The 26,559-nt window shown below is 38.8% G+C and overlaps 2 protein-coding genes across 5 annotated transcripts in view; one reads left to right on the top strand and one right to left on the bottom strand.

The window, feature by feature from the left end:
- PLCE1 (phospholipase C epsilon 1) overlaps positions 1 to 22,729 on the bottom strand; it is a 139,574-nt gene extending 116,845 nt beyond the window's left edge. For all 4 annotated transcript variants that reach the window (XM_041460928.1, XM_041460929.1, XM_041460930.1 and 1 more), the window contains exon 1: positions 22,567 to 22,729. The gene's annotated coding sequence lies outside the window, so the exon portion shown is untranslated. The remainder of the gene's footprint in view (positions 1 to 22,566) is intronic.
- On the top strand, positions 20,091 to 22,967 carry LOC121350120 (translation initiation factor IF-2-like). Its single transcript, XM_041461157.1, has 2 exons — positions 20,091 to 20,148; positions 22,306 to 22,967. Exons 1-2 carry the CDS (start codon positions 20,091 to 20,093, stop codon positions 22,965 to 22,967), a joined length of 720 nt encoding a protein of 239 aa, XP_041317091.1.
- Positions 22,968 to 26,559: the final 3,592 nt, after the last annotated feature.

Below are 26,559 nucleotides of genomic sequence, written 5' to 3'. Positions count from 1 at the left end.
ACATAACATTTTTGCCACAAGTTTACAACTGAAAAAGCATGAAGACATATTAGAGTAAAACTGAAACAGAAATAGTCTTCTGACTCCTTTACTTGAACGCCTTAAGCTAAAAAGTTAACCTGCCTTTCAACATTGTCATTAATTCTCAGCTACCGTCCTGCAAGCAGCATAGTAGAAATAAATCTGGAATCAGAAAATATGAGCTTACAGACAGCTCAACAAAGGAAACAGAAGACTAAAAGAGACAAACCTAGATAAATAATGGTGAATTAAACAAATGCACTTATACTTCAATTTATCACTTTAGCACTGAAAAACATAAAGTGTTATTAAAACTATGGAAAATGTAGGCAGTTATATTAAGGTCTACATTTACTAGAACAGTCTAGTAGAAAGAAACAAACAAAAAAATTCAACAGAAACAAGCAGAAAAAAAACCCACCAAAAATAGCAGAAAACTAAGGCAAATGATTAAATCACTGTTTCAGATACACATAATAATTAAATCATCCTTAGCGGATAGAATTAGAAATTATGGGAGGCATAAAAAGCAGGAAAGCTCAATGATTAATTTGAAGTGTAAAATCTATTTTGCTACTCAAGTAATTATGATTAACAATTTTATTTTAATCCATTTTAGAGCATCAGCTTTCATTTTTTATTGATTACAAACCTTCATCCAAAAGCAGTCTGGCACAAATCAAAAGGTAAACACACTCATTAGTTCACGGGATATTTGACATCCCATTTTCCTACCACATTAAATTCATATGCGTAAGTCAATGTATGATTTTGCTAGGGTAGACAGAGGGTCACAAAAAAAAGGGAAAAAATTAAAAAAAGTTACATTTTGCTACAAATCTGTGGCTTAAAAGTTTGCTAAGCCTCAAACAGCACTATATCTTCGTACAGTAACTACCACAAATACACGGGAAAAAAATGCAATTTCATACTTCAATCAAGATTTCAATTTTACTGGTTTAACAACAGGGAGGGTCACAAAGGAAAGTGACAGAGAACAAAGAGCCACAAGTTTTACATTCTCCACCCATTACGAAGCACGCATGCATGCCAGATCAGAGTCCAGGTGGTAAGCTCAGATCCTGTCCTAGAGAGATTTAGCACCAGAAAGGAAAATAACAGCCCCAGTTCATACAAAAGTTGTATAGAAGAAGACAGCAGTACTTCAATGGAGTAGTGAGTGTGGGTCTTAAAACAGAGTCATGTTACCAACACAGCTCACAGAGCACCCTATGACTTACTGCAACAGCTCAGCTGTAGAGCACATACAATGAAAAGGCAACACTCATGCAATTTTTAAAGTCTACATTCTTTGGTAGTGCCTCTACCTTAAAACTGTACCCTGAAATTAATTTTAATCCACTTTCTTCAACCTCACCTATTTCACTTCACAAAGAGTAAAAAACACACTACCACCAACATGCACACAAAATACGGAAAGCAATTCAGCAATTTTCTTATTGTACCATTTCCTGTCCCTCTTCCCTGTCCCTCTTCCCTGTCCTTCCTCTTCAAATACACAGATGATAGCTTACATAACTTTTTGACACTACACACTTGATAGAGCACATCTTATTTTTTCTGGCAACCACTGGCCTTTCAGTCCAAACCTGCATATGATGATGCAAAGGAGAAAGATTTAGGAAAGAGAATCAGCTGATTTTTTTCTGGATCTCTTTAGTTTTTTCCTTGCTATATCAAGTAACAATAATTCTTTGTAAAAGGTACAAAACATGTCTATTAGTAGTTGTCTTCAGCACTGATTTTTCAAGGAATTCTGTGATCTATCAAAATGTCTTAATCTACTGATTTATCTTTCCTGCCACCATGATATGCACATAAATGTATTCCCTGTATTATTTCTAAGTCAAGAATTAATGGATTGGATTGTCACTGCAAGTATTATTTCTCTTATTACACCTGTTGCTAAATGAAACTCTAACAAAATAGCACTCTACTGTGCAAAAAGACAACATTATTATGCAACTTTAGCATGGAATTGACCATGTATGTTAAATTACATTGTTTTTTTATGAAGGAACTTTTAAAAAGAAAAATAATCACATCACTGATTTGCTTCTGTAAGAAGAAATTTACTAAAACTAGAAGCCCATTTATATCCCTGACTATCCAAAAAGCCCATTAAGAGACTAAGACTCCTTCCTACTCTGTAATTTTCCCATCTCTCTCTTACACCAAAGTGTTTCCACACCCTCCCCAAACAGCTTCTCCCAGACCTTTTTCTTTTCTCTAGAAATTACCTCAACCTCCCTCAACACTGGTTATGTTGGTCACCTCTCTCCTCAGCTGCTGAGGCCATCCACCTCTCCATTCTCTCTTCACCCATTCTCTCTACCAGTATTTGTCTTCTCTATCTGTGTCTGTTTGAAATCCAATTCATCAAGAATAATGTCTGCATAAGAAGCTCCCACTGCATGTCCAGCTGTTCCCATCCTCTTGTGATCACTGCAATGTGACTGCAATGCAAATGTGATCCATCTCAAGAATCTTTTTACTCAAGTTACTTCACAGAGAAAGTATTTTCCTAATCTAATTTGTAGTATGGTTGTACTAATGTGCTACCACAGCACAAGAGAAAAAATGAGCAGCATAGGGAAAGGAAGAAAATGCTTCCTAATATGGTTTACACATTTCTGCAATTTGTAAACATAATTTGATGTTTCAGCTATGTCAATCTAGCAGGTAGCTGCCACCAAAACTGGTACACCTACTCCTCTCCTCATTCTCCTTTTGTTCCCTTCCCTCCACCTCACTCATCTGGAGATCATGAATTCACAAAGCTAAATTGATTCACCTGGCTGATAAGTCAAAAAACTATTCTTTTCATGCAAACAAACTGACTCACTCTGCAGCCACATGATCACTATATTCCATGAAAATAAAATATTAGGAATGCCTGGTAGGGACCACACATCTCAACAGAAGCTTCAATTTAGATCATGTTTGCTAGGATGTCTAAATGCACCCTGAAATTTCTCCAAGTCTGGTATGTCTAGTGTATGATGCAAAACCTCATGAGACAGCAAGTAAACAAGTAAATACCACGATGGCAGAGCCTCTGATCTACAGACAACTGCAAAGATATCTGAAGTTGTGGCTCCGCTGAACAGATGACAGGGGTTTCATGTGTCCTCAGTTATACCCTTCTCAGTGTCTGCTTTCCACTGCAATCAACAGATTTCAATTCAGGGTGCACAGCAAATTCCTGAAACTGATGGAATTCAATACACATGCTATGAAGTGTGTTAACACAGTGTTATAAATGCTACCAAGTAAAAAAATCACAAGCTCAGCCAATAAAATTGTATTTTGTATCTTACTGCAGAATTGCAAAATTATCACTCCCTGTGGCTTCCCTTACTTGCCTGTCTGCATATGGGTGGCCAAAGCCTAGATCTCCATATAAAATCCTCAAACAAACATATGCATGCACTTGCATGTAAAAAATCTGAAATTATTCAAAAGCATACTCTTCCCGTTGAAGTTCAGCCACACTGATTTAGTTCATTAAATCTGAACATAAAAGCACATGAAGTAGACAGCAAAGCCTGCACTGTATTCAACACACGCTGGCATTTTCTAAAGCCAATATATTAGCTGATGAAATCCATTAATAATGACACTGGTTCATTTTACAAGGCCTAAGTTATGTCAGAAATGTAATGTGCTCCTTCTATCAGTAAAGGAAAGTAAAAATATAAGAAATTAGATCCAGCGTTAGTGAATCATTGTGGATGCAGAGGTCAGCCAACAATGACAAGTGAGTAATTAAAATAAACAACCTGGCAACCATTCAGCACACACATTCTCAGAATGTATTAAGTCTGAAAACATGTGACACAAAAGTAATTTGTCTACTTTTTTTTTTTCATTTACAGTGACTGCATACACTTTAAGACTTCAAGTACAAGCTGGTTCTAATTAGTATTAATAACAATTAATATCAACATTTAATGATTTCTTAATCCCCAGATACCTGGACCTGAAGTCTACAACAGTCTAGGTAAAACGTCTAATATAATCAAAGACTACAAAACTGTATTAATTTACAATCAATTTAACCTGTAACTCATTACTGAATCTGAAGTCAGCCAGAATTCTGCTTCAGTGAAAATAAAATATAGCATGTTGAATTAAGTATTATTTAGTCTTAGAAAAGGCATATGAAGGACCAGAACCATCACACAATGTGGTTAAGTTAGAAAGCCCTTCAATTCTAGGCTGTCAAAGGAAAAGATGCTCATGTAAATATTTGAGGATGCTGTTTGGACTGCGGGAACAAGTAGCAACTGCATGAGGGGCAAGTAAGGGATGGGTGTCAAGGTGAAGATGGGGATTGTTTAGAGAAGCTGGGTGCTGTCAGTGATGCTAAATGCAGTTCTGCATGTATGATGCCGTGGGAGCTGCACAGGAAATTCAGTGAATGCCTGGTAGGGCCAGGATTATGAGTGCAGAGAATAAGGGGGACTGAAACAGATACATGGCATTACTAAACACATACTGTGGTTTCCATGGGCTAACTGCTATTGGACTGAGACAGACAGTAATTCAAAACAGCTAGAGGGAAGTGCAAGAACCCTGACAATCCTCCCCTCTACCCTGGCCACACTGGACATTTACAACTATTTCTTCAACATTCATCCTACATGCTATGTATACAAGGTAACTATCTATCCTAAGCAAAAGACATTTCAGCATACAAAACACCCACAAACAACCAAGTGATTTTATTAATTATTTCAAATTACTATTATTTACACAGTATCTAAGACATAAGCAATCAGTGAGAGATTATTGGAAAATTACAGAAAATAATTTGGCATAGTAAGTGGATCATCTTTGTCACATCACCCCAACAACTACGCTTGACAACTATAATCCCAGTTCAAGTTCTTAAGGAGAAAACTGATTTATGAGGAAAATGTTTTGTATATTAGAACTATCCATTTACAATTAAAAAAGAAACATGACCTTTGTTTTTTAGTAGATAAGCTATAGTTTGTTCCAGAGCAATTTCTTAAACAGAATAAGAAACCACATTTATTAAGTCCTGTTTAATTTATGCTGTATCATGCACACGATTAGTTTTTCAGTACAGTGTTTTATGTCAGAAACAAGCAGGAGATACCATCACAATAACAGGGCACCAACATGTCATCACCATTTTCTAAACCTCACTTCTCCCTAGGGGACTATGGGCAAACAGTAAGGAGGAAATAGCTAGACTCTTAAGAATCACTCAAGATGTGCACAAATTCTATTTGAACAGTTGGAAGCAAGTTATAACAACATTTGATTTGGCATAGAGAATCGTTCAGAGCTTCAGATTTACCACCAGCATCTGTGTTTCAACAACAAAAAAATCTCAAAGAACTACAGCATTTATATGTCCTGTCAAGTTAGAGTCTTTTTTCTAATTTCTAGAATACTTATCTAAACATAATTGTGTATTAGATGTCTCAAACTATGCAAATGTCTGCCAGATGGTGAACCCTCTCAATTGCCTCATCATTCATCACTCTATCAGGAGAATGTGAAGCTTCTGCCAGATACCAGCTCCACTCTTCATTTCTTTACAGGAATTCCTTTTCTGCCAAGGAGATGCACAGAGAGAAGCCAAAACCGCATTTATCTCACTGTCAGGATCAGGTCTGTATTTCCTTTAGATCTGACCTGCAATAAGCTGTTTAAATAAACTTTCAGTTTAGTGGTTATTGAATTTCATGCTAAGTGACCTTATCTGGAAGTTGTAATTCCATCATCAACACTTGGACGAACAAGCCCTTCTACCTGACATGCACAACTTCAGCCGTTAAAGGCAGAAAAAATCCTCTCCATCTTTGAACAAATACTTCTGGAATAACTTTTCTTAATTTTTTGAGGAACGTGAAAACAATCTTAAATGCATAAAAAGACTTTCAAGCACTGAGTCACTCACAGGAAAACGAAGTGCAGTACAATTAAAAACAAAAGTCTTCAAGGCACAGAATGTAACAGACTTGTCACTGGTAAATAGATCTCAGAAAGATTAGACAAAATATAAAGGAAAGGAAAATAACTGACAATTAATAAGCTATATTATACAAAAGAAAAGGATAAATAATGCTTATACAGAAGAAAAATAAGAAATACAGTGACAAATAAAAAAAAATTTTAAAGCACGTAAAAAACAAATGCACTAGTGCATCAGAATTTATTTTAAGATCTGAAAATTTAAAAAGTAATCACACAAATCATGCAAAAAAATAAACACAATTAAAAATGATGTTTGAGTTTTAAGCCAACCTACTGGCAGGCTCTAGCCAAAATAGCTGTTCCCCATCACTCTTAATGAGATATCTCCTGAATAGGAGCTCCTGCAGGGAGAAGAATCAACTAATCCAGGGGAAAACTAACCCAGAATGGAAGAGAGTCTTCAGGCAGAATTACCTGACGCTGCTCACAATTCAGTCCTGTAAATTGACAGAGATAGCATAAGCAAAAAGCAGGGTGGAGACTAAGGGCGAATCCAAGGCCAAAGTAGAAATGCACCTGCAGCATCTTGCATTGAGACAGCATAAATAAGTCATCAAATAAATTCTAAAAATTGATCTATAGGATTATAGACATGTAACTATAGAAATCTGAGAGCTTCAAGCAACACAAGTTCCAATTAAAAATAAGACAAACCAAAACAAATCAAAGATCATAAGGCAAGCTCCATCACTTAGATGTAGTAAGAAACAGTAAGATTGGTACTAGCTGAAATGATAAACCATTTTTCAAAATTCAGATTTTATCCTCTGCTTCACTGAACTATTCACATAATCTGCAGTGAACAGCAAGAAACATATTCACAGCCCTGCCCACACATTGCGTGTGTGTTTGAGTACCAACAATCAGTCATTCAGATCCTTTGAAACACCTAGAGGTTCAGACTTGAAAATAATTCATCCATCATCCTATTTCAAGGCTTTGTCCGCCTTTGAAAACTTTATGGTTCCCCTGAACTTAATGCCATCATTCATCCCTTCATCTTACCCTTTAAAAAATTCTTGAGTTCTACACACACACACCCCTTCATTTGCATGGTTTCACTTTAGTCAAATTATGCCATTTCTCCTCAGTTGATAAAGCAGAGTAAGTCCCTTCATTAAGGTCACCCAGTTGAAAAATAACAGGAGACTTTTCTACTGATCAAGGCTCTACGACCATCAAACGGAAGTGAATAAGAAGAATTGAAAGTGTTTTCTGCACAACACATCTGGATTTCAAATTACTTTTTAAATATTTCAAATTGTGTTTCTGTTAAAATATTAATGAAAACAATTGTTGTCATCAAAATACATTTAATAAATTTGGGGAAAATGATAGTATGTACTTTAATACAAAATGGAAGGCTTACAGACAAACACTGCTGTGCTGAGAATTTGGTTATCACATTTAATATCTGTCACTTGGAAATATGAACTGATGATGACTCTAAAGAATCAGCAGTAACCTGGGACTACATACTAATGTAGTAGTAATTTGTAAACATGGCATACCACAGCCATCCTAGTTTTTAATCAAACTCTCTTCAAAGAGCTATTAGTACAAACAAACGAAGTACATGAGCAGGAAAAATTACAGAAAGCCAAATGAGTTCTTAGATGCAAAGGGAAAGTAAGTAAGAAACAGCTTGCTGGCCTTCACTTGTAAAAAACATCCAATCACAGATTCACAATGGCACACTAGTGACAGAACTGGGTGTTTCATGCTCTGATCCCAGTCTCTTCCTACCACACCTGTAAAAAATGCTTTTGGAGATGCTGCCTTAACCAGAGGATACCATTTGTCTGAGTCAGCTGCTCCAAGCTTTCAGAGGTCAGCCAGCCATTGGCCAAGCCCTAGAGCAGGCTGACCCTTTCAGGTTCAGGGTTCAGATATCACAGCATGCCAGCCACACTCCACACCCTGCCTGGAGTACCACCTATGCCTCCCAGCAAAGTTTCACCCCCTGCACTGAGATCCACACTTCAGCACTGATAGAAACCAGCACATCACTTTCTACAGCAGCAGGTTTACTTGCCTGGACACTGGTAACACAGTGACAGCTCAGCCTTTAGGTAAAGAACCGTTTACCAAATATGCAAACACCATTAACTCTCATTCTCCTTTTCCTAAAGCAGTACCAGAGAGGTTCACATCACAAAGCAAAACTCCATGTCCAGCAGGAATCTCTAGCCCTGGCAATCCTTCTTCTCATCTAGTTCTGCTTAATAGTCACTGATAGTAGTCTTCCCATGTGAGCTCACTAGCATTTGTACCCAATATGAAACCATGCCTTCAAGGGACTTAATGTGCCACACTGACATATTTCAATAAACAGCAACTGCACTTTGTCATAAGAACCTGTCACCCCACTGAAGTTTTAAAATTACTCCAATCCAGGTGTGACACAATAAGCAACAAGAACTCTTGAGTTTCCGAGTCTTGTTTGTTCTTCCTTACAGCATTTTTCTCGTGTGAGCACCCAAGTTTTCCCTCATTTCCCTCTCTCTTGCAGTCCTGTATTAGCTGTAATTCAAGCCACATTGGTGAGAACAGAACAAACCTGTAATAAAAATATATCTGAGGCTAAAATGTCTGAGGGTATGTTAAAGGCACATATATCACTACAGTTTATCTTCTGTAAACCCAAGCTAAGACTTTTACTCACAGTATGTTAAGCCACAGTAGTCCTATTTAAAACATGACTTAAGGAATAACTTTTACTGCTCAGCAGTCATAACTACAAGAAGATTGAGTCTGAAACCCTGCTATATGTTTCAAATAAAAATTAAATGCTAATCTGTTGGAGAACAAAAGATCAGTCATTTGTCAACTTATACATTTACACTGTAGTTAAAGCAAAGAAAAATATTTCAAATGCTGAAAACATTATTAAATTATTGCACAATTCCCCTTTCTCAAAACAGATTTTCTCTGTATACCACTTGATCTATTCATGCCATTCATTCAGGAATCCTAATATTTAACCTCTTATTCTTTCTCTTTTGAACATCTGCAATGTCCTGTGCATATTATCATGCCTAAGAGAGAATATAAGAGTAAAAAACAGGGTAAGAGCAAAACAAGGCAACAGCAAACAACCTGTTTGCTCAGATTGTAATTAATTATCTTCTTTAAAAATGTGGAATTTTCAGAAGACTATTGATTCAGCAGCGCTCAAAATACATGAAACAATTTCTGTATGACCATTACTGTTCTAATATTTCCAGATATTAAGCACTGTGACACTGAAAACAGCACTACTCAAATACAGCAAATAACATTTGCTTAGCAAATCAAGACTAAATTAATTTTTTTCCTACAGTGGTTTTATCAGTCACATCATTCTCTGGGAGAAAGCCTGCCCTGACATCTAAGTCAAGCCATGAAGCAACCTCTAAGATGTTGGCTCTTGCTAAAATTAAATGTGCAAGCAGCAAGTCACCACACAACTGCAAATTATGTTTTCAGAATGTTGCAAGATGTTCATTATGCTCAGATAAAATTGATTATGTTGGGAAAGACCCCTTCAGTGATCATTTTAAATTAAATGCTTTAATACTTTAAAACCCCTGTAGGCCTCATTGTAATTCAAATTATGAATACTATTTATTCCATCTCAATAAATAAATAGGACAGAAATATACCCACAATCAAAATTACAAATTTTCTTTTATAATATACTGTCACATCTTCCAAGATAAACGGAGTCAAACACAAAAAATACACAACAAATTCCATGTTCCTCAAGCTCCAGTTGCATTTCTTTAACAACTTAACCTATCTGAAGGAGAAACATGCCTGAAGATTAACATCGAATGTCTTCATTAATGATTGTGACATATTTAGATGATCTTTCATTTGAGAACCTTTAAAATCATTGTAATGAATACCTACATCCTTGCAGAGGAGATATTTATTTGCTTTTCCTGGTTATCTTTCAGTCACTTTAAGAAAGCAGTCTATTAAGTATTTCTGACTACTTGTACTTACAGTATGTGGCTTATAAATGTGCATTTGTACTTCACCCATTATTTTAGGATAAAAAGACAACTTCCACCAAGTATTCAATTTAAGTTCAGTCTTCATAAAATAGATCACTCACGGGTAGTACAGTCAAGCTCCTTGCTTCAAGAATAGTAAGAATATAGAATGCTACACATGAAAATCTGCTCCCTTGATGAGATGGAGCTTTAGGCCAGATTTTAGTCTACTGCAGTCCGCACACCACAGTTAATTAGGATAAGAATGTGTGGTAAAAGCTAATTCTATATTATCTAACACAATCACTTGTTCAAAGCTTCTTACATTTCTTAAAAGTTCTGGTACTTTCAGCTGAATAAATGGAATTTTAACCCAATGAAGTTGTTGGTAAAATCAATGGACAAGTATCTCAGAAGACATTTAAGTTTCACGTAGAGTAGCTTAAGGTACAATCTAAAAGAAGAGAATGCACGATAATCAAGCATTATATACCTTAGTTACTCCTAGAAGTAATGAATTTCAAATAACTCTGACACCACTTCCAACTAAAGTTTTTCTTAAAGCTGAGGTATTAGTATTACTAAGGACTTTCTCCTATATGGACCCTCAACTAATGTGCAACTTCTTCACAGCCAAAATGATTTACAGAACTTGTATATCTGAGCAACATCTGCATGAAATTTATTGAGTCTAGCATTTTCAAGACCTGCACTTTGTAATAAACCCAGATGCTACAGGCCAAGTTAAAAGTTGGAAGAAAATATGTACAGACACGCAGTGTGCCTTTACAGAGTCATTTCCCTAAGAAACCAGGCTAAAAACTGCAGTCATAATTTGGAAAATGACACTTCCTTCTCCAGAACACCTTTTTTCTGTTTTGACTTAACTGGCAATATGTGCCAGAGAGTCTGCTAGTATCCAAACAAAACAGTTTCATTAAAATCTGAAAGTGTTGCTAAGAAATCATCTTGGTTCTTTTACCCTAGGATACATTCTTATATTAATATGCCTCTGTAATAACATATTACGTAAAAATGGGTGTTACATATATACTTTCTCAGTCAAGCAGAAAGATTTGTTTGCATCTATTTGATTGTGCAGCCCAGCTGCTAACACATTAACTCAATACAACTCTACTTCTTGTATTTAGGTCAAAAAGGTCCTAGAAGGGAGGAGGTGTGCACACATGCCTGATCAATGCTCTAAACTTGAGCAGAGAAGGGACAGCACCATAGAGGAAGCAGCTGGTGCCACAATTAAACAAGCAAAGAACACAACCACAAAAGGACTGTAAAAGATAACAAGCCAGCAGACGCATGTTGAAACGCTCAAGGTTATTTCTGCTGTAACAGTTTAAGATCAAACCACACTGCTTCTGTAACATACTTGGGCATGATAACAACGAACCAATGCTACAATCAGCACAGCGTTCCATGATGCTACCCCAGGACAGGATCCATGTGGGTATTTATCAGAGGCACTGTCAGGGCTCTGAGAACACCAAGTCCTCAAACGCCACCAGCAGCCCCACCTGCAGCCCCCACAGCAGGCCCAGGAGCCATTTCAGCTCAGGACTTCCCTAGTTCTGGCTGAGCTGTTGTTGACATTTCTGGGCTCAGGCCCTGCTCTCTGCTGTGCTTGACCATTTGATCAGATTTGTAAGATCAGAATCAGGACCCAGCTCACACACTGGTGCCTTTCTTGACCTAGGTGGACTGCAGCAGAGTCTCAGCTCTGGGCCTGTTCTCCCACTGACTCCTTCTGCAACTCCCCAGCACAAGAGGTCATTGGTCTCGCCATCAGGCACAACCACAAATGATAAAAAAGAAGTTGAGGGAAATTAATTATTAAGTAACACTCGAGCAGCAGTATGAATACGGACTTTTCAATGTCGCCAAGAGCAGGGATGAGGAGGCTACTCTGAAATGCTGAATCAAACACTATCAGGCCAGTACTGAAGCAGCAAACTGAAAGATAAGGAGCAGTCCAAGGCCTTGTAATCAGACTTCTCTTGGGCAAGATGACAACAGTGACTTCATCCCGCTGAGGGGAAAACCCTGCAGACCAGTGCAGGAGGAGGCTCACCTGCAGGACAGACCGTTCAAACCAGGGTTGACCCCACCAGGCAGCTGAGTGTGTTATGAAGTAATAACTGGCACGAGAAAAGATCCCTGAAGGGAGGCAAAGCAGAAAGGAAAAATAATGGTCTGCGCAGTCTACACAGCTCTGAACAAAACAACGGCTGATGCTGGCAACAGTGCTCTGCTTGCAACAAAAACCTATGTCATGTTTCAAAACAGTGCAAAACAAAAACCTCCTTCAAGACAGTTTGCAAGGTGATGCCTATCAGTGACTTGCCACAACTGGTCAAGTTCATGGATGACATGAAGAGAAAGTGTTTACAAATGGTAGCTCAGTGAGGGAACCATCTGTTCCAGCACTCACAAAGTGCAACAGGCAGACTGTAGCTCTCCCTTTTCCCAATCAATATCCTGCCTACTGTATGGAGATCTTTGTTTAATCCTAACAGTTCTAATGTGGATGGTATTGCTTCCTCTCTGGTACTTTGCGATTGATATAAAGCCAACAAGGAAAAGTCAATTTCTCACAATGTTACATGAGAAATGTGGAGATGAGGTATAAAGATATAGTACCTGTACATCCAGAATAAAGTTCATGGATAACAGTAGACGACCTCTGCAGAAAGGGCATATAAAACCAGCATACGTAAATGAATGCAGACTAACCTGTCCTTTGAGATTTCAAATTAAATATTGTTCATCTGTCTTCTTAGGCATGCTACTGCCACACCTCAAAACAGTTACCTGCTCCTGTAGATATTTTTAATTTCCATCCTTTCCTTCAAGTTCTAGACCAATTTTTTTCTTGATTCTTTAATTTTTTTATCAGTAGTCCTTTTATTTTATTATGAGCTTATCTTGCAATCTTGTAAGTACCGCCTTATAGATCTGCTCCTGTTAATTTAGTGTGGACTAAACTGTCTGTCACACTCAGACCCACTGTACTCCAGAAAGCTTCTTATTGATTTCCAAAACTATCTGCTTTCCCTTTTTACCTACCTTTAAGAAAAAAAAAAAAACAAACAGTAGAATTGAATTTAGTTTAGGAAAGGCAAGCTCTACCTTCAAACACAAAATCTACCTCAGGCCTCACAAAGTATTTGACAAACTTCAAACACTTCATGAGAGTAATCTAAGAACAAATTAAATTAGAAACAGCACACTCCTCACACTGAAGTATTCAACGATTCTGTGTAGTTTTCTGGTGTATTACTTGCTCATTAATGCTGGTTGGTTTTATTTAAGTGTTCTAATGCTTTTATAAAAGCAGAAACAGCTATGGAAGTAACAAGGGTAGTAGCACTACCACATTTGAACGTATTTTTGAAAATACAATGCATGCATTTCAGCACTTCTAATCTTACATGCTACCTCTCTGAAAAATAAAAATTGTACCCACTACATACATGTCATAACTATAGACATAAAGCAAGCAGTTTGGGTGTACATTGTTTATATAACTTAATAATAGCTGTACATAATCCAGGTGTGCATAATTACTGCTTATAATAACCATAAAAACCAAAGTACTTGCTTAGTTTCCATGATTCACTCACCAGAAAAAAATTACACAGCAACATTTACATAATCTTAGTTACAGTTATGGTAAAAAGAATGTGCAAGAGATATTATTATGTACTAATTCTAAACCCCGTATTCTGACTTTTAATATTTTAAGTTCAAATATTTGACAATAATTAATAAGATATTCTTGAACCATAACAGAACACATTAAAAATAAGTCTAAATTTTATGGACAATCTCCTTCATAACTTAATATTCTTGTTTTATACAGTCATACATCATTCAAGGGATTGTCAGATTATCTGAATACTGGAAGTTTTAAAGCCCTGAATACAAGAACACCAAGTACTAGAAATGCCTACACACAAACATGCAATAAATAGTACAGTATCTGTGCTTTTTTAATTACACACTCATATGTACATCAAATATTGAAAAAGTAAGCAATTAGGTCTTTAGATTTAGTAGCATGAGAGACAAGCCACATGCAGAGAACCTAATTCTGTAGACATGGAATTAAAGAGGAAAGGAATAGAAAGGAAAAAAAGTACAACCAAACAGATAATCAGAGAAAAAAGCCCAGGTTAATCTATATAAGTTCACTGTAGATAAGAGATCTTTTCTTGGGGGTTTTGGGTCACATCAAGCAAGCAAGAGACAGACAAGTCATACCAATAATATGTCAAGGACTCAATACTTCCAAAAATCTGTATGCAGAAAGATCAGAGCTTCCCTTTCTGTCTGACAGAGGAGGGGCCCCAGCTTTCATGCTTTTCTGGCAAATAGAGGGAACATGGCCAACTTTCTTTGCATTTGCTGGCCAAAAGCTGAGACAGTCTCTGTCTCAATTCAAACTTTAAAACCTTTATTGGGATGCATATGGTTGCTCACAGAATAGAGCTTTATTGTAAGCAAAATGGCTAAGGCAGGAAAACCAGGACACAAAGGCTTTTTTTTTTAAATTATCCACTGATTTCTTTGACTCAAATGCACAGAAAATGTATGGGAGAGTTTTGCAAAATGCAAATTCCAGCAAGAACAAGAAAGTGAAGGTTGGTTTTTGTTCTTTTTTCTTTTTTTTTCTTTTGTTCAGGGCTTTCCATTCTTCTCAATAGCAACCTCAGAGCTCCAATGCTGTCATACCAAACAATTTTCTTTGCTTTAAATCTGTGCACACACCTTCCTCAAATATTTTTACAGCTCTCCCACTAACTCCTAAGTCAATTCTATGCAGCATTCTGTAAAGCACCACAGTTGAAATGAAGTTCAAGGGTGCACTGAAGCTGTTATAAAGGATAATACTATGATGTACTGTTGTAACTGTGGTACAGTATCTTTTGAGGCTAAAATCAGAAATTTTAGCCTGAAAACCAGCTTTCTGTACCAAGCCAACAAGATAACTGACTGTTAAGGATAAACATTTTCATTATCAACTTGCGTAACTGAATAAAGAGTATGTGTAACAAAATGAGGGGATGACATCAACATGAGGTTAAGCTTTGGGCAAAGTAGAATGATATTCACAAATTTTAAGAGAATACAAAAACTTGCCTCTTCTGGAAGGATGGAAGTGAAGATCTCCAGAAAACTCATTACTGTCTGTGAATCTCTAACATTGCTACACCTATCAGGTAACAAAACTCCAAACAAATGTTATTATCTGAATCCTGAAAGAGAATTCAGGCAGGCATAGTAGTCTAATACTAAACAGACATTTGAAAGATGTTACTGCATATTTTAACACTGACCTGTTTTATAGCCTGCTGTCTAGGGAACTGTTTATTTCTACACACCACTACTGAACCTGGCTTGCAAATCTAGAATCACAGTTCACAAAGTATACAGAATTAATTTCTGAAGGGGATTCCCAGAATTGCCAATTCTTACAGTCATGTACTCAGAGAGGCACTGTTTTTCCAGAAGCCCTAGTTGTACTATTATATAATTACTAGTTGTACTAGTAATATAACTATTCATAATCTGAACCTTAAAAACAGAACCTTTATTTATAAAAACAAAATGCAAATGAGAACAATAATCATTTAATAATTCTAAGACAAAAAGGAAGGTTCCGTGAAGGGAAATGAGATTTTGGAATTTGATGCTGTAAATGGTGCTGACAACACATTTTTCATAATAAAATCAGTTTGCTGGTATGTCCCCAGAATGGATCAGAATGACAAGACAAAACAGTGAAAATACATCTCAATTGTAGATATTATCCATTTATTAATATCATAAATTACCCCATTATTTTCCCCAAAGTTAATTTAAAATTTTAGTATTTCCTCGTCTTGGTAAAGCAGAAGGACCATTTAAAATCCAAAATGTTGCTGACTTTCAAGGTATTCATATTGCTTTATACAAATGAAACTACACAATTTTAAACAAGACTCTATTTTCCCTGATCCCTTGTTGTGTAAACTCCAATAATCCCTGAAGTCCTTACATCTCCTACTACAAAGAAATAAGAAGTTTTAAGACAGAGTTCCAGAACTTGCTGCAGGAACATAACCAGAGCAAGCAAAACATTCTTCCAAGAAGTGTTCATAGTGAGTGACACAGGGATCCAGCAAAAAACATTTGCCATAGCTCAGAATTTGCTGGAACAAGAAAAAAATTCAGCTGACCACTAAGAACAAAAAAAAGGCATTGAATAATTTAAGAGACTCGTAAATGCCTTCTTAGTCACGGGCCTAAACTAACTTTTTACAAGAATATTCTTTCTTTATTGCAAATCCAAAATGTTTTCATAACTATATATGAACAAATTTAATCTGCACAAATAGATTGGTAGTTGACAATATCTGCTTAACACAAACAAGAATGAACAGTATTAATATTATACTCTTCCTCCACAATTAAACTAGCTGCTAAAGCTAGATTTTTAATGATCACAGCATTCCTACACCAGGGTAATACGTATACATTTAACTTTTATTTTCTTTTAGAAAAGTTAGGTGAGAATGGGAAATGAGAAATAGTCAGCTTTAGACTTTCATCTACAAATGTTTTCTGCTTAGGTAGCAAGAAGGCTAGTTTGGCTTAGGTAGATAAAAGTACCTTCTTCAACCTGACATATCTAAAAAAAATTAAAGAATTAATAAACAATTCTGTTTCATACTGCAAGTTACTCTAACCACGTATTGCAGTCCTACAGTCTCTGAAATCTGTTTTAACTAGGGGGACAAAAGCATAACAAGTACCACAATAAAAACAACAGCACCCAACAGACTTGGCCTAAGCTAATATAATTTCACGAGATGATGGAATACTGATAGCTACTTTCTAAATCCATCCAACAAAAAAAACCCAAAATTAAAAAACCCTATAATTGTACCTAAATTACCCAGGCTAATGATTTAAGCAATGCCTCTAAGTGGTATTGTCAAGGAAGTTGTAGTAAATGACACACATATGAAACTATATATTTTTATGTTGTTGTTTCTCCCTATTTCATTTCTAAGTCTACTGAGTGAACACCACCGCTGAAGTTGAACTTCTTGCTTATACTTTTCTGAATAAAAGCACAGAATGAGAAGACATGAATAGTCAAATAATGACAGCAACATTCTGGGTGGCTCTTAAGACAAAAATATTTCCAGCAGGCATCCAACTGTCTGATTTTATTGTTTCTATTTTTGTGGTCTATGCCATAAATTGAATATCAAGAAAAGCACAAAAAAGGTGCAATCATAACAAAACAAAGGTAATTATGCAAGATTCTTTCCTTTCTGTATGTTGTTTGTAGGTAAAAATGCAAACAAGAGACTATTCATGCTACACTGAAAATCTTCAAGGGCTCTAAAGGAGACATATTAAGAAATATTCTTCACCTAAAAAATGCGGAAGTACCATAACAGAAAAGATTTCAAGAAGTATTATCTGCCTGGTCTTCTTTGACACCACTGCCACTGAATATGTTACAAAACCATAGGCTGTGGCACAGCTAAGGAGTGAATGCGAACTCCAGAACCAAGCAAGGACTCAGCCTGTTTGCCAGCCCCTCCTGCAGCCAGAAATCCACGGGCTTCCAGCCTTGCAGAGATATTCTCTATGTTTACTGCTTCCCATAAATCTGCTGAACCAAAATGGGTGCATACTGAGTGATGAGAAACTTAAAAGCTTTCACAAGAAATAACTGCAGTGAGGTTATTTCCCCTCTGCTTTCAGTAGAAACAATGCATGTACTCACAGAACATGTGACACACTTGGAAGTCACTGGAAGTGTGACTTTCTAGAAAAAGTTAGAAAAATACTAACAAATTATTAGAAATTGCCCACCAGTGGGCAACAATTTGATATAAATGCATTTTAACATACTTGTCGACATTGAACAATAGCTAACTGGTTGAAAATACATCTTTGAAAAATGTCGGAGTATGAAAATTACATAGAATTAGAATAGAAGCAGAATACCATCTTCAAAATTCAAACCAGCCCGGATATTACAGCATGGGTTTTCTTTTTCCCTCGCAACTTGGTACATAGCTAAAAATTCAAAACCCTAAAGGAATTAAAAAGGAGACATTCACATCAAGAAAGTTTCTTGAGAAGAAATCTACAGGTTGTTCTTTGATGTGAACTTTTTGTTTGTAGTGCACAAAGCAGTAGCTGGTCTGGTATGATCCCTTTTTATCTTGGTAAATTCCAAAGGGAAACCAAGTTGGTTTTCCCCAAAACACTGCTGAAAGGTATTTGTACCACTACAGAAAGAAATTAACCTAATCCAAGCAACAGAGTTTTGTACTTGGAGTAAAGGAATGCATTATGAAAATGTTTGAAAGAAGATGCAGTGTAACAAAAACCTCAAATACCAAAGATCACTGCAGCAGCATTCTTGCTGTATGCTGTAGCACAGACAGAGAAAAATACTGTGGGAGGAGAGATCTCACATCAGAGCATTGTCTGAAACAGCAGACAGCAAGGTCCTACTACACAAGGCAAGGTCAACGCAACTGGAGAGTCATCTGTTTAAGAAAACACACTATTATTAGATGCAAGTTATGCAGCACTTGTGCATACTAACAGAACAAAACCATTACCCCAAAAGTATTTTCAAATGGTAGCTTCAACTTTGCTCTCAGTGTTTCTACATTTTTGTGTCTCATTTAAAACACCGAAATAAGTAACATAAAGAACACTGAAAATGCATGAGCATTTAATTTTTTAACTACTTATGAAATGTTACAACTGACAAATACAATAGTATACTCAATTTTTTTTTTAATGAGGAGGCACCACTGAAAAGGCTGTAACAAGTTATTAAATATTACTTACTGATAGCAATGTAGAATAAAAAGTATCCCACAGTGGACAGCCTATTTAAACCACTATGATATGCCTCATACTACTGTAAAATGTCACCGTATCTGCACGGGCCCACAGAATACTTCCTTGTAAAGGACTCCAGCCTGCACTGTCTCTACCCCCAACGCTAAGCCAAGTGCACACAAGTTTCAGATGTAAAGAATGCAGGAGGCAGCTCCTGGGGCATGTCACATACTCCACAAGGCTGGTGTCCCTGCTGCTCTAAATCATTTACAGAAAGAGCTGGTATTACCTGTGGGACCATCACTGACACTTGATAAACTGGAGCAATGTAGCGGGCCCTGGAAGAAGGATAATTCTGCTGGGGAGTTGAGCTCGTTTCTCTCAGCTCTTGTTACCAGGTTTCAGTAAGTGCTGCCACATCAAGATCTTGCTTGAACATGTTGGATTATTTATGAATGACTGGGCAGTTAAGAAGAAAGTATTGTGGATGGCCTAGTTTAAAATCAGTGACATTAATTATGTCTTGCACAGAGATGTCAGCATGACAGAGTATGCGAAACCAGAGGGCCAGACTTCGATCCCACATTGGCATACTTACAAATTAACTTCTTTGCTTCAAGTAAAACCAAAATTCTGTGCCTTGAAACGGAATAAAAATATTAGAGACCTCCCAATATAAGAAATTCATAGAAAGTCCGTCAGCACTTTATCCTCAGCTCTTAAACACAAGTCTTGTTTCAGCAGATAGATGTTTTGCTCAAAAAAAATCAAGGAGTGAAATATGACCAATATCTGGCAGGTCCATGACTATGGAAAACCCTACCCACAAGCAGATATATATACATATATAGGTTTGCCAAGACAAATAAAGCAGTATGCAGAGTAAGCTGGACTGCTCTCACATAATACGTACTGTCATGTAGGTCTTCAAGTACATGAGCAACACCTCTTTTAAATGATTAAGAAGGCTCAGAAAGGGACAAAATTATGGAAAACATGGATTTAATGCTAGCATGCCAACAGCTTTCTAAAACAGAGACATGATGAAAAGTGTTACTTACAAATGAATCAGACTGCATATTAAAGGTACAGACAGCTGTTAACCTGCTGTCTGCACAATCAAATGATAGCCATTGCTCAATGAAACCATCAATGGCTGCACTGTGAACAGGCATGAGAGTAAGTCTGTCCACACTGGAGCTGCATGATCGTTCCAACCTTTCAGTTACTGGTATTTTCAAGAAGTATATAAAACAAAAAAAAAGAAGTGAATTATTTCTAATAACACATATAATTGTCACTTATAAAATTTAAGAGTCAGTCATGACCCAAAACCTGTTTTGTAGTAAGTGCTGTAGAAACAGGAAACAAAATGACAACCCATGTTCTGAAGTGTGGTCATCAGCGTTTTAAAACAAAACACTCCTAAAGAAATGCTCTTGTAAATACACACATAAATTAAGATGGTCACTAAAAAAACCCCTTAGTTTAATGTTTAATAAAAAAATCCCTATGCTAGGCCTTCTAATGAAATTATAGATTAATTACTTTTTGCCTCCTTAATAACTGAAGTTTTCCTATAACTAATTCTCATTTCAAATCCAAGAACCATTGCTAAATTATAGCTGCTTTCCTCCAAAAAAGAAGGAAGAGCTGCTAACTTCAAGCAAAATGTTTCCAGTGGTTATAAATCTACAATCTTTCATGAACAATCACAGCTGTCACTTTTCAATATGCACCTTGCTCCTATATTGAATTTCCATGCAGGTTCTAGTCACTAGTAGATCTTAACATCCATATTTCTCTTAAATAAAACAGCCCTTCGATAAAAGAAATACTTCTATGGATACTTACAAACAGTGCTCAAATTGTTTCATTACATTCTTTAGGATAACCTAAATACAGAGAATTTCTTTTTGTCATATTACAAATCTCCCAAATCACCTTATCATCTCCATGAACTTGCTCTGTGATCTCCAGTTAACACAGTTTTGTGAAATTCTTTATTTTGCAGTAGGGTTTGCATGTTTCTTGATCTGAAAGTTTTACCTTGTGGTATTTCTTTTCCTTCTTCATGTCTTGGAACCCTGGTGTGAACATCACACTTTTATCGCATAAAATGCATCACATTAAATTCATGTTAACTGAGAGGACAGGAACTGCACTGCCTCACCTACAGTCACAAAGTCTTAATAACAAACTTTTTACCATGTATGAAAACACAAATGAACTCATTATAGTATCTGAGATTACTACCTCAATATGGCAAGAATGAGTTCTATTTAGATGACTAAGAAAGCAAGACTTTTAGAAATCCTCTGCAAATTTATGCAGATGGGCATACATGTCCATTATGTCTTGAGATTTTCTCTTGAGCACTTCCTACTACACAAAACAGTGTCTGTTTCTGGTTTCACCTTGTATGTTTCACTGCTCACGTATTTGTTGTGGTGCTTTTGTAATGATCACAAACATTGGTTGTTTGCCATTGACTTTTTAAGGGCTGTGATAGCACAGATCAAAGATGATTATTGTAGCTGGAAAAACATGACTTCTTAAACTACATAACAGCGCAAAGATTACTAAGAGGCTACTTCGCAACTGGCAGGTTCTCTGATCTTTCAAATATACAAACATAAAGGATGGAAATATTTAGCAAACTTTTGTTATACAAACGTAGAGGATGGAAATATTTGGAAAACCTTTTTATCAAACTTTTAGCATAATAAATACAACAAGAAGGCAAATTCTGCTCCTTACACAAATGCCTCACTATGAAACAAAACATTTTACTGTTCCTTGAAGTACAGCTGATCCTTCAGGCATTTCTCTACCACTCCTAATCCAGCTCTTTCATTTCCCTTATCAGAAGAAGCCCAGTCCACAGTCACCTGTACAGGCTCTTCCCTTTATCACCTGTGCTGGTGGCATCCCAAGAGGGTGCAGCAGAACAGACAAGCATCACACCTAGACACTTTGGTCCTGATCCTACAAACACTTCACTTAAACTACTTCTGTAAGTGTTTGCAGACTTTGAGTCTTTCTAACTCAACAACACTTCAGCTAGTGGGGCAAAGAGAAGTCTGGAGCTGGGAGGAATGCATTGCCCCTTCACGCCTGGGTGTCAGGGCCTGCAGCACCCCCAAAGAGCAGAGACTCACTAAGAAGGGGAGAGAGACAGCACCCCTGCCGCTTACAGCCACAGGCTCCTTCCAGCGCCACATCTCCGGTGCGCTGCACCAATCTGGGGCTACATTTTGCCAGACTTTAACGTAAAAATTACAATTGTACAATCGCAGTGGAAGAGAGAAAGCGAGGGATGAAGTTAGAACATTTTCTAGCATGTGGGATTTTCATTGGCATTTGGGGTTTTCTTGAACCCTGCCAGAGGAAGAGGGAGAGCCCGTAAGGCGAAGGTCAGGCGGGGAGGGCGCGGGCAGCGGGGGCTGCGGAACATGGCCGAAAGCGGAGCCCCCGCCCGCCCCCGGGCACGGCCGCGGCGGGCGGGCAGCTCTCGGCAACCCCCCGGGGCCAGGAGAGCCGTGGGGGCCGGGACCCGGCCCCAGAGAGCCCCCAGAGGGGAGCCAACCACGCTCGGGAGTCAGGGGAAGAGCCCGTGAGAGCGGGCGGGGGTGTGCAGGGGACGCACCTTTCAGCGTCCCCCCGGTATCTCGTCCTCCTCCTCGGGACGGCGGTGACTCCAGCGGCGGCGGGGCTGCGGCGGCGGAGCGCTCTGCGGGACGGGGCCGCCCCCGCCTCGCCAGGGCTCCACGGCCGCCGCTGCCCGGGGCGGCGGAGGGAGCGAGGCGCCTTTCCCGGCGGGCCGGGGGCGGGGGCTGCGGGCGCGTACCGCCCCGCAGGGCCCGGGAGGGACGGGGAGAGCTGGGGAGGGGCCGCGGGGCGGCCGCGGGGCAGCGCCGGCGACTCAGTCGAGCCGTGGACAGAGGGCGCGGGGCCGCACGGGAAGGTTGGCCCGGGACCGACCGCTCCTCTCCGGTGGTGGAGAGCGGGTTTCTCCCACCGGATGGCTGCCCTCGGGACGGTCGCTAGGATCATCCCCTGCACGCCAGGCAGATGGGATGCGGTAGCTCCTCCTTGTCCTGCTCTGGGCAGCCCCGCGCTCCCACAGGCACGGTGGAGCACTCCGCAAGTGCGGCAGCGGGAACCGCTGGCCCCGGCCCCGCGTGCGCGCGGCTGCTCCTGAGGGGCCAGGCGGCTCCCGCTGAGGGGACTCCCGGAGCCGGAGAGCGCGCCCCGGGTCCCGACCGCCGCTGCGAGCTGCCAGCTGGAGCCGCCCGCGAAAGAGCTTCCTCCTACCTCCCGCAAACGGGCGCCGTCGGCCAAGCGCCCCAGCGCCGCGACTCCGCACGGCGGAGCAGCGGCGCCGTCCCGCGCGGCTGGACCCGGTCCAGCGCCATCGCCGTGCGCGCCCTGCGAGCGGGGGCCGGGGCGGGGGCGGGCCGGGCCGCGGCTGCCTCAGCGCACGCCCCGGGCGCGCCGCGAGCGCGGGAAGCGCGGCCGCGCTGCGGAGCCGGTCGGGGAGCGCAGCCCCGGCCCGGTGCCTCGCCCCGGCAGCAGCTCCGGGGCCAGCGCGGAGCCTGGGGAGGGCTGCGGAACGCGGCGTGGCTTCATCGTCCCTGCGGGACAACGCGGTTTGGTGAAGGCAGCAGCGCACCTCTGCCTGCGATTTTTTTCCGTACGAAGTACAAGAAGGAAAAGTCTCATAAAGTTCTAGTTTAAAGGAACCATTCTCAATTTTTAAACTGGCGAGAGTTGGCTATAGCTAATACGGGTTTGTTTAGGACGTTTTTATGTGAAGGGCATGGATACATAACAAAGGTGTGTGGGGATTGTGTCCCAGTGTGGGACAATGAACTTACAGTTCATTTATTTCATTCTCTTTGAAAGCAAGGAACTCGTCATACCATTTTACATTATACTATTTACATTATACTACCACCTGAAAATCAGATCTATCCCTTCGTATTCTACTTTGTTACCTGAGCAAACACACATCACCTCATTGCAGTAATTATCTTCTGAGCATAATACAAGAGTATTGATGTCCTGTAGATAGTAATAACAGTGGAGAAAATCTGTTAGCAAATACTCTATTCAACAAATACATCAAAAAAGCCAGTGAAGCTACCCGCTGGTAAGTTACATGTTTCAGACAGGTTTTATGTTGTTATTTGGATTTTTAAAATAAATTAGGTCAGGTATAGTGTATTATATATTTGTTCACTTTTTAATTCCTGGCTTTACATTTATTATCTGTTCTGAGTCTTTTCATGGCTTACAGGTTCTGGTTATTAGAACAGAAGAAAACACATCCACCATAGTAGAGCACCTTGATCTTTTTACCAGCATACCATCTAAATAATTTATTGTTTAGGAGACATGAGTCATGGTCAGTCTAATTTAGGTAATTAACTTGTAATATTGATCATTCTATACTGAAATATAGTATATATTGGATAAAATCCAGGTCCTGCCAAAAATACATTGCCTTTGCCTCCAGCATGGCCTGGATTTCCATTCAGTGCATATAGTATCCAAAAAATGCCATAAGACAGTATTTTGCAAAAACTGAAATTTGAGTAGTGAATCTTTTCCAACTCATGTTTTGTGTGATCTGTGTATTTTTCAGTACTTTCATATATTTACAGCCTGAATATTGGCTCAAAATACAACCAATTAATTCTAGTGTACACTACAACTTGTGTCAGTTGCTTCATAGCAAGTCATGCAATGGGTTTTCAGCTCTACAATAGTGACAATGAATTATCCTCCAAACACACAGGCAACACCAACCTTTCCACAGAAGCTTTTTCCAGTTTCTCTCTGCTTTTCCATTTGTTTTAAAGAGTGCAGGAAAGTTGCTATCACATTATTCCAGGGGAAAATATATATAACTGTTCCTTTACAATGTGTTTGCACTTTTTTTCCAGCTTCCAAAACTCCAGCAGTAAAAGATATGTAATGTAAGTATGTTTCAGTAAAAGACTGAAAAGGAAGTGTAGCATTTTAATAAATGGAAAATTTGGAGAAATCACCATATCCTTGACTGGCCAAAAAGGCATCTGTCTTCAGGCACATATCAATGGGCCAGCTTAGCATACTGGGGATCAATAACAAGCTTGAGCCATTTGTTGTATTAAGGATTTTATTCTTGAGATCCAGCTCCTCATCTGTAAATTGAAGACTTCTCATTTCATCAGGATCCTGGACAATTATTTAATAATAATAGTAAGATTTTTGAACACTGTGAAAGCTACACTTGAGATACAACAGTGAGAGGTGCTCCCTACAAAGTAATTAGATGTTCATTTTCTCCAGGATGACATTTGCTTCTCTGAAACTGTAGGAAAGAAGTAATTACAAGTATCAAAAAGCTGCAGGACTGCTCTTTTCCTAGAATGTATTTATGCAATTAACAGTTCAGAAATTGCATCCCTGCTACCAAGCATTGCAGCTGAGAAAATTTGACAATGAAGAAATAATGTTGTCTAGATATATGTAATAAAGTTGCTGCAAGCAGACCTACTTGGGAAAAAGCTCATTTCCTTGGTGATAAGTTGGAAAGCTGCTGTTAGGATTGTCAGCCAGGACATTTCTCCCTGGTTGTACACACAACGGAAGGGACTCCTCTCAAAAAAAGTCACCTTCCTTTCTTCAAATTTGTTCCCAAGGTGGGCAAACTCTGCAGGCAGCCAGAATTCCACTTTTTCTGGGGGACTTCCACATCTGAGCTTTGCAGAAGTGAATTTTGAGCTGCCTGGCAACCTCGATGTTGTACAGATGAAGAAAGTATTTTTTTGCTGGACTTAACTCACGGGTCATGGTTTCTTTTTAACATTCTCAGCGAAGCAGAGAGTGCCTTGAGAATGCTTCAGTTTTTCTCTCTCATTGTACATCAGTGTCTACCCTGTTCTCATGAGAACTCTGTTAGTCATCACATTATACCCTACTGCTCCATCAGGCTTGATGATATGGGAAGACAACACATCCAGCTCAAACACAGTATTTATAGGTAGAGAAAAAGACAGTCCTTCCAGAAAATATTGGTGTGTCTCACAGTCTTCTACCAACCATACGTTTTGGAGTTGGGGTTACAGAACTGATTTAGAGATGAACTTCAAAGTGATGCATAAATATTAAATTCTACACATTCCTGTAGGATGGTAGGTATTATTCACATTATACAGATGGGGAAACTAAAGCAATGTGAGTTTACTTGGGCAATTTTCCCATCAGAAAAAAACGTACAGTGGTAGCATCAGTACTCAAGAATACCTGGCTTTTTTTCTGCACTGAGTCTGAACCATGAATCACTTGCCTAAACCCTGCAGTATAATGTATAAAGGAATATTTTGTTTTCAATAGTGGTATTATATAGCAATATTTTCAAACAATTTATTTAACAAATTACATAAAACACTTAAAATATGCTTTTAATTTAAAAAAAATAGCCAAAAGGTTTTTCCTTGGGCTTTGCTCCAAAACTCACCCTTCAGCTAGGACTAAAGAAAAGCACGCACACTTGCACAAATGCAAACAGAAATTCTAAAAGAAAATTAGAAACACATGAAAGTAAGGACTGAGAATGTTTTCTTAACTGCACTCTGGTTTCAGTACAGCA

Source organism: Pyrgilauda ruficollis, unplaced genomic scaffold (assembly GCF_017590135.1).
Source record: "Pyrgilauda ruficollis isolate IOZ18807 unplaced genomic scaffold, ASM1759013v1 scaffold15, whole genome shotgun sequence".
Lineage (NCBI taxonomy): Eukaryota > Metazoa > Chordata > Aves > Passeriformes > Passeridae > Pyrgilauda > Pyrgilauda ruficollis.
The sequence above is the reverse complement of the archived record's forward strand: the minus strand, read 5'-3'. Positions and strand labels throughout refer to the sequence as shown.